Raw genomic sequence first — 9,343 nt, 5'->3', positions numbered from 1 at the left:
CAATACTTTTGATAAAAGATAGCAGACATACCGTCCGGACCCGGTGCTTTTGTTGGGTGCCTTTGTCGGATAGCTTGAATAACCTCCTCCTTCTAGAAGTCTTTAGTTAAGTCTTCATTCATCTCCCTGGTAACCCTTCTCGGTATCAAATCTGCTACTTCCATCACTTTAGTTGGGAATGAAGTAGAGTACAACTCTTTGAAGTAACTCACAGCAATGTTTGCTATGTCTGTTTTCTCTTCGCACCAATTCCCTTCTCCATTCAGCAAGCCCCGGATTTCATTCTTCTTCCTTCTCTGAGATGCTTTGTAGTGGAAATATTTTGTGTTTCTGTCACCAAGGGTCAGCCATTGAATTCTGGATCTTTGATTCCACTTGACTTCTTCATCATCTAACATTTCATTTATTTCCTTCCTTATTGCATTAATTTCTTCTCCCTTACTTCCATCCCTGTCAGCCTGGATTAGAACTTGCAGTTGCTTTCTCTTCTCTTTTATCATTCTAGCATCATGCCTAAGGTCTGAATTGTTCCATCTTGTTAAGCCCTCAGAACACACTCTCAGACCCTCGGCAAAATCACTTGCCGTTTGAAATCCTGAATGAAACTTCCAGGCATCTTGAATTATCTCCTTGCATTTATTGTGTCTAACCCATGCTGCCTCAAAATGGAATCTCCTCTTTCCCCTTCCTTGGACATTTCTTTGGTTAGTTAGAACCAGAGCACAGTGATCTGAGGTTGAATCCACCACATGGAGGACCCTAGTATCTTTGTAATGATCTTTCCAATCTGTTGTAGCCAGCACCCTATCAAGTCTTAATCGAATTCTTTCCCCAGCTGACCTTTGGTTACACCAAGTGAACTCTGGGCCTTCATATTGAAGGTCTATAAAACCACAAACATTTACTACTCTTCTAAAACCCTCCATCTGCTGTTGGGGTCTCTCTGGACCTCCCCATTTCTCAGAATTTGATAATATTTCGTTAAAATCCCCCAAACAAACCCATGGTATCTGAAATTGAGCATTTAGAAAATGTAGTAACTCCCAAGACTCCTTCCTTCGATTTGTATCCGGGTTGCCATAGAACCCTGTGATTCTCAATTTGAAACCAGATGTAGGATCAGTCACTACAGCATCTATATGATACCTAGTATAGCTTTTAAGCTCCACAGATAGATCCATTTCCCATAACATGGCTATTCCACCACTTCTTCCTTTGCTAGGAACAATTACTCCATTTAATAAGCCTGTCTTCACCATTATTCTCCTCATCCTACTTATTCCAACTTTTGTCTCCATCAAGAATACCAGTTTGGGGCACCATCGTTGCACCATATCGCGCAACGCTCGAACTGACCGGGGGTTCCCCAGCCCCCGGCAGTTCCAGCTTAAGGTATTCATGGCTCCCGGCGGTGCTGCTCTGCAGCCACCGCCGATAGCACAAATGGGGTTGTGTTACTACCACAAAACTTTTTCTGCCTTCCTCCATCAACCATTTCCTCATCTACCCAGAGAGTTCTCTTTACTCCTACTATATTACTAGCTATATCCCTTCCCATTTCAAATTCTTTGTTCTGACCACGGGCCAGCTTCTTCAGTTTACCCTTCTTTTTCTGTGTTTTATTTTCCTTTTCTAGACTACGCCCAATATCCATTTTAACTGGGCTATTAACTTCCTGAAACTCTATATTTTTTGCTTCTACCCGGCCCATGTGGGTTATCCCACTTACCCCATTTTCACATCCTACTGTTGACATAAAGGTTTGGGCCAGCCCCATATTTTGGTTATTTTCTTTTCCCTCTTCACCGTGGATATTTTCCTTTTTTTTCCTTGCTTCTATCTCATCACGTCTACTATTTTGAATTTGAAATTGAAATTGACATACCTCTTGCGTGGTGTGCTCACCTTCCTCTGACGTCATTGAAACAAGACTTCCTCTTTTTGCATTTCCAAGATTGTCCCCGAATTGTGCACCGCCACAAGAGTAGGAGTAGCCCACGTCTTCCGCCCCAAACTGCATCCTTTCTTGCATTGCCGTGTCATTAGCTTGCTGGTTTAGAGGACTCCTTCTTTGTTCTTCTTTTGTCGATTTAGCTTTTCCTCCACCTTGAGCCCTTAACCATTCACCATATTGCAGAGCTTGATTTTGTTGGCCACTTTTCTTGCAATGTCGCTCATCATGCCCCATTACTCCACATATTAAAGAGTAGTACTATAACACAGTTAAAGGGAATAAAAAATACACCATCTATAGGCCACGTGAGTGACATGACCATTTGGATGGGTAAAAGGTGAACTTGAAGACTTGTCTTTCTCGCTTCCCATCACTGACCACAAGTTTCAAATTTTGCATTGAGATTCACAGCTGGATAAAAAAAAGAAAAAGAAAAACTGGGGGAGAAGGAACTTGCTAGAAGTAAAAGAAGGAGAAGAAGTTCATGAGGTAGCATCAGGGAAATGAGAAGAAGCAGCAGCTTGATTGATCTGCAACAATAGGTGAGATTTTTTTTCAAAGATTCACAAAAGCCTCAACTGCTTCTTCGATTTTTATTCTTCTTCAAAGACCTTCAATTTCTTAGAAATCCGGTATCCAAAATTTGGTATTCGCTCCAGTATTGCCAGAATGACTTCGGTACAGCTGGTATTTAAACCGGAACGAAATACTAGCGTTCCTGTACCGGCCAAGGTTCCGGTACGGTATACACGGGGAAGGGATAAAGCTGGTATTTCTTATCGTATTGGCGCTATTTTTATTTTCTGAAGAAGAAAAATAGCGGTCAGCCCATCTACGTCTCTGAAAAGGCAAAGCTTTGCTGTGTTTTGTAAACGTGAAAAATCTGGATTTTGAAAACGCAAACGTGCTCATTTTGTGGAGCCAAACGATTTGGCAAATAACGTTTTTTTCTAAAGTTAAGGTTTTGTGAACAGCTTATCCAAACGGACTCATAGTAAAAGTGATTATGGTAGTATTTTCTTTTCATTAAAAAGAAAATGAAATTTTAGTTAACTTATGGTGGCAGTGCAAAAGACCACCTTGTATCCCATGCTATTTACATTAAAATTGACCCTCAATGTTGAAAGGAGCTTTGAATATAGACAATAGAGTTTATGGTAAAGTGTAGTGCATCATGGTGGTCACAATTAATTTTGCAATAGAAAATTAATAGAGTTGGTAATCCAAAAAAAAAAAAAAAGTGACATGGTCGATAATGTGGCTTAATAGGAGTGTAGCAACAATAATTGCTATACTTCATTTTTTAGATATATATATAGATTATTAAAATTGTTTGCTTGACTACAACAAGCATAACTATTATGTCCCCATCCATAAGAGCCAATTTCTTTGTTTTTTTTTTTTTTAATTTATTTTTTAACTTTTTGGAAAATCATGTTACCAATGGTTACAGCCTTACAGAAAGAATGCTGTAGAAATGGTCATCCATATGTAAATGTACAAAGTGTGAGGTTACTCTGTATCAGACACAATGGTTGACTGTTTTGTATTAGTAATAAAATGAAAGGCTCTTGCTAACAGCAGCCTATATAACTTGTTCACCAATAAAACATCAAGATGTATGGAGTTCAGGTGATAGTCCAATGGTAATAGTATTCTTTATGGTGCCTTATGTTTGTGATGATTTGAACCCTACTTCCATCTGTTCCACTATTATATATATATATATATATATATATCTCTCTCTCTCTCTCTCTCTCTCTAAAGATGTACGTGATTTCCACAAGAAATATAACATTATTTTGGGGAAAATTTGAACAATCATTCTAAACCCTCGTCTCATCATGACTAGAATAACAAAGAAGGATAAAAATGGAGAACATATTTTTTTTCAATGGACCATGCATTCACAAAAACATATAAATTTCCAATTTTTTTTAAAATATTTTTTTAAGGGGGAAGACGATGAAAAAAAACCATGGTTGACAGAAAAAGATTATAGCCAGCAAACTACAAACATAACCCAAAAGCAATTCTGTCTATAGTCTACATATATTTCTCATGGGAAAAGATACACTTTCTATGTCATACATCAATGGGTCTATGCAATTTCTACCGAAACAATTTCATTTGAGGTACTTGCAGTAGCAATTTCTGTTTGCCTCAATAACTCAGAGTCATTTGTGATGCCATATCTCTCCCCAAGAGTACTTACTGTATTGTACAATTCAAACATTGTTGGCCTTTGACTAGGAAAGAAGTTAAGACAATCACATGCAATTCTAAGAAATTGAAAGATTTCACCATCAAATCCTCGACCAATTAGAGATTTATCAATGACACTGTAGAGATCGGAAGAACTACTCAAAAGATGAATGATCCAGTCAGCTAAGCTCCCATTAAAGCTGTTCAAAAAATTGTTGATTTGAATGGGTTCCTTCCCTATGATTAGCTCAAGAAGCAAAATTCCAAAGTCATACACATCCTTTTTAACAAAACCCAACTCCCAAACACCAGTGTCTACAAAAGAGCTATTGCTTGAGTCAATGTCATTTGAATCAATGAACATCATCCCTTCAAAACTAGATATTTTTGCCCCTCCAAAATTTGATATCTTGGGCACAAAATTCTTATCAAGTAAAATAGAGTTTGAACTCAAATTAAGATGCACTACTCTAAAATCCCACTTGTGGTGAAGCCATGCCAAGCCTCTTGCTATCCCGATTGCAATTTTAATCCTCAAAGGCCATTCCAAGATCTTGTCATTTCCTTCCTTTGCATGTAGCCAATCATAAAGATTGCCATTCGATATATATTGGTACACTAGAAGTTTTTCCCTCCTTTCTCTGCAGAATCCCAAGAGGGGAATTATGTTATTGTGTCTCAATCTACCCAATGCCAATAGCTCACATATGAATTGTTTTTCAAATGATTGACAACCATGCAACCTCTTAACTGCAAGGGGTGAACCATTTGGAAGCACTGCTTTGTACATCACCCCCATCTTTCCCAGCCCAATGGCGTTGTCTGTGCTGAAATTATTAGTTGCCTCACTGAGTTCCATAAAGTTCATTTTAGTAACCATTCCCTTCAACTGAGAATTCTGCAGATCAATAATTTGCCACTCTAGATTAGTACCAATATGAAGTTAAAACAAAATTTATCAGATGGATGTTTCTTTTAAGGGGCTGCACGATTGCATTATTTTTTTTTTTTTTTTGGGGGGGAGGGGGGGGGGGGGGGGGGTTGGGGAAGAAACAAACCCTCTGATTTTCTTGCTAAAAAGGGAACCCCTATTGTCTTTAGTTTAACACTTAACCCCTTAAGTTATTATTAATTGTGTAAACTGTTACACATTTAATGAAACAAACAGTAAGTTGTTAATGTGATTACAAGTTTCCAAGGGATTAAGGTACAAAATGAAGTTTTGTGTTACCGTCAAAATCCCTGCTGTTACACGATTTCATGTTTTGATGGAAAAACCTCATGGATTTTGTATATTTTTCCAAAAAATTGTAGAAACGAGGAATTGAAAGAAGTTTCTTGAGTTTATTACAGTTAAATAAAGTACCTTTTTGGTCGCTTCTTGCAGGAGCCCCTGAGTTTGCGACTGATTAACTTGATCAGCTTCTTTTTCCTCGTTCTTACTAGTCCTCCCTTTTGACAGTGTCTTCTTCTTATCTCTTTTCTTGTCATTAATGCAAGACACATAATAGGACATAAAAATAGTTATTACTGAAACTGTAGAAACCACATAACCAACTACAAACCCACCTTTGAAAGAAAAGTCGAATTTCAATCCACGCTTTGGAGTTGTACAGGGTTTCAAAGGCCCCCCACAAAGTCCCTTGTTGTTAGCATAGCTATCAGCCTGAATACCGGAACTGCCAAAGTAAGGGACAGGCCCTGTCAACATATTGTTAGAAACACTGAATTGTTTCAAACGAGCGAGGAGGCTTAATTCCTGAGGGATTTGACCAGTTAGATGGTTGTGGTCAAGTTTAAGGACATTTAGATAAGTGCAATTGGCTAAGCTCACTGGAATTTCGCCAGAAAATTGATTGCTGGAAAGGTCGAGGCTTATGATATACGGAACTATCTCAGCTATGTCAAATGGGAGGGGTCCGAAAAGTTCATTATTGTAGAGGTCTATCCCTGTTAGACTTGTGCAGTTTCTAATGCCCCGAGGGAACTGGCCGCTGAGCCCCATGTCGCTTAGTCTGATATTTAAGACCTTATTCTCATCGGGTTGCCAGCATTCGACCCCAGTAAATTTGCAGATGAAACCTTCAGTATTGTTGTTGAAGTCCCATGAACTATTAAGGTAGCCGTAAGGGTCTTCAAGCGAATGTTTAATTGACTTCAAGCACTCGATATCACTCTGTACGCCATTGCTTATTTCAAGAAATGACCAAACAAAGATTATGCAAAAAAGAGCACTCAACAACACTCTGGAATTAAGAGCCATGTAATTTACTTCTAAGTGTTTGCCAATAAAACGCAGAGGTAAGAAGCGTTATATGTAACTACTTAGAAAGCGAAAAAGATAAAAACAAAATAATTTTCAGGAAATTTCATTAGTTCTTGAATCTTCAAAAAACTGGTTTGAATGATGAAATTGGCTGAGTATTACAAAGAGTAATAGTTGGCTTGTACTTTTCCAAGTCAAGCAGAGAGTGGAAAGCTCTCTCTCTCTCTCTCCAACCTTAATTATGTCTCAAAGTGAAACAAAGGGAGGGTATGAGAAAACATTTATTTATGTTTTGTTTTGGCAGTCGGGTTGCAGTTCATAAAAAATAAAAATATATGGTAATACCTAAATCAATTCAAATATCTAGATAGGAAATATTCTTATCTTGTAGGTAATATTTGCTTTTAGGAGTAATATTATATGCACAAATTATTTTATAACATTTTTACAAAATGTTGATATGGTCAATTATTTTGTAAATATCAATTTTTCTATTAACATTCATTAATAAGTGGTTGTTAATATAAATCGTTTTGCAAGGTTTGTTGTCTTATGCCCTGTATCATACATCAAGAAAAGAGTATTGGGCCTGTTGTGTTATTGTACTTGCCCTACACTCACATTGCTTGTACCATATGATACACACATAATGTGCCTATATAAAGGCATTCCCAAGTACTAGTAGAGTTTTATATACAGTAATACACTTAAGACATACAGAATTCAGTCTTCAACACTCGCAAATGGGCATTATGTTCAACTCATTTTATAATTTATAATGGGTAAAATGAATGATCCTACAGTAAAATAGTTAGCTGTCTAATTTTTCGGAAACACATCATATTTTCGTAACACTATGCAAATGCAACACCATTACAGCTAGAAACTTCATAGTAAGATCACGTTCCGATACTTATCCGAACCGTTGTGAAATTCAAAACTTTTGGGCTTTGTTTTTGCTTGGCCCTAAAAAATAAATGAGTAGGCTGAATTATGAAAGATTAATTCAAGGCTTTCGACCCAGAAAAAAAGACCATTAGATATCTTTGGCATAAAAATAAAAATAATAAAATATATACTTTTTATAAGCATAGATTTTTTTTTTTTTACCTTCATTTATTTATTTTATATTAAAAAAAGGCTATTGCTATTGTGTTCATCCTTATAAATATTTATGCATAGATTAAATTTTCATTATTTTTGACAATTTTTCTTTGATTCCTTTTTAATTTCTATATTGTGTTGATTTAAATGAATTTTTTCTCAAGTTTTTAGAGGATGGACTTTAGAAAAGATGTTCTACTTTTATATGTCAAGCATTGACTATAAGTCTTGTACATGGAACAAATTGAGATAAGAAATTAAGAATATGATCCATTAGAAGCGGATGCCATAGGTTGAAACTCTATAAAAAAAATAAAAAAAATAAAAAAAAAAAGACAAGAAAAGGACATAATAATATTGTTTTTTAAGAGCATCAGTTATTGCAAAAAAAAAAAAAAACCAAAAAGATTATTTTCATAGATCAAAACTTATTTTTACAACTTTAATATAACATTTGAAATGTCTTGTATAGTAGTTTGTTTGGTATTTGGTGTTCTAAATACTAAATATTTAGCATTTAAAACACCTTATGCTGGTACTCTAATTTTGGGCTGCACATGATTTTTTATTTTTTGTTTGGGTAAATTGCAAATTACACCCCTAAAGTTTGGAGATGATTGAATTTTTCACCTTGAAGTTTTAGAATTTGAATTTTACCTCTAACGTTTGGGGGTGTTTGGATTTTACATCTTGAAGTTTTAGAATTTGGATTTTACCCCCTATATTTTAGAAGTAATTGGATTTTACTCTCTAAAGTTTGAGAGTGTTTGGATTTTACCCCCTAAAGTTTCAGAATTTTGGGGTGTAAAATCCAAAAACTGCTTAACTTTAGGGGGTAAAATTCAAAGTTTGAAACTTCAGGGAGTAAAATCCAAAGTTTAAAACTTCAGGGTGTAAAATTCAAACATCCACAAATTTTAGGAGTGCAATTTGCAATTTACGATTTTTATTTTAAAGTTTTGTCTTTGTTAAGTTTTTGAGTTGAGCAGTTACTAATTGGGCTAGGCTAATTAAAAGGGAATGAGCCTAAGTTTTTGGAAGAGGGAAGCACAATTCCAAAAATAAAAAAATATAACCAATAAATTTTTTATTTTTTTATTTTTCTCTGGGCTAGGGGGATCCAAATTTTTCTTTTTTCTTTTTTCTTTCTTAGGGCCGGGGCCGCTTGGGTCCGTCCCTTCATCCATTTGCTAGTCAGTGTTTAGCAAGAAAACGCAGGCATAAAGAGTCTTACGTGTAACCACTTAGAAACAGACATATTGAAACAATATCCTTTCCAGGAAATTTCAGATTGGAAAATAGATCATTTCCATTAATTCTTGGAGCTTCAAAGAATATATAAAAATTGAAGCCAAGTCTAAACTACTAGATTAAGTAATTTTCCAAAAGTGGTTGCTGAGTCTAATTTTCCAAGTCATTGCACCGTCAAGAACGCTAGTTGAGACTCCAGAGCATGGAACACGAAGTCAATAAACAGTACTGTCAAATTAATGCTTGTAAACGAAATTTCTCTGAGCTTGTACAACAATCTGTTGGTTTCCTGCAATTTGGGTGGAGGATATGTCCCCACCAATTGTTTTCTTTTGTTCCTATTCGTATTTATCCTCAAAAGTTTTTAATCACCAGAACTTTGTCGGCAGAGTTTAGTTTATTGGAAAGGGGTTTTATGTTCCAATCATTTTTGTGATTTATAATGTTGAAAAATTCTTATTTAATACCAAATGGAAAATTCTATTTTCACCTCAAATAATAATATAGCGGATTTATTGATATATCACACAAATTTATTGGGAATTCCATGCACAAGAAGATAT

The 9,343-nt window shown here is 35.8% G+C and overlaps 1 protein-coding gene across 1 annotated transcript; it reads right to left on the bottom strand.

Moving 5' to 3' along the window:
- Positions 1 to 3,963: 3,963 nt before the first annotated feature.
- LOC126703519 (probably inactive leucine-rich repeat receptor-like protein kinase At5g48380) lies at positions 3,964 to 6,693 on the bottom strand. The gene is made up of 2 exons (XM_050402475.1): positions 5,526 to 6,693; positions 3,964 to 5,057 (listed from the first exon to the last, which is right to left on the bottom strand). The coding sequence occupies exons 1-2, from the start codon at positions 6,420 to 6,422 to the stop codon at positions 4,056 to 4,058; spliced, it is 1,899 nt and encodes a 632-aa protein (XP_050258432.1). The 5' UTR covers positions 6,423 to 6,693; the 3' UTR covers positions 3,964 to 4,055.
- Positions 6,694 to 9,343: the final 2,650 nt, after the last annotated feature.

This window comes from Quercus robur, chromosome 10 (assembly GCF_932294415.1).
Source record: "Quercus robur chromosome 10, dhQueRobu3.1, whole genome shotgun sequence".
Lineage (NCBI taxonomy): Eukaryota > Viridiplantae > Streptophyta > Magnoliopsida > Fagales > Fagaceae > Quercus > Quercus robur.
Note: the sequence above shows the minus strand (reverse complement) of the source record. Positions and strands in the feature narration are given on the sequence as shown.

Coding starts and splice junctions, on each gene's coding strand:
- LOC126703519 (XM_050402475.1), bottom strand. CDS start 6,422: ATGGCTCTTAATTCCAGAGTGTTGTTGAGTGCTCTTTTTTGCATAATC. Junction 5,058..5,525: donor TGCAAGAAGCGACCAAAAAG/GTACTTTATTTA, acceptor ATTGATCTGCAG/AATTCTCAGTTGAAGGGAAT.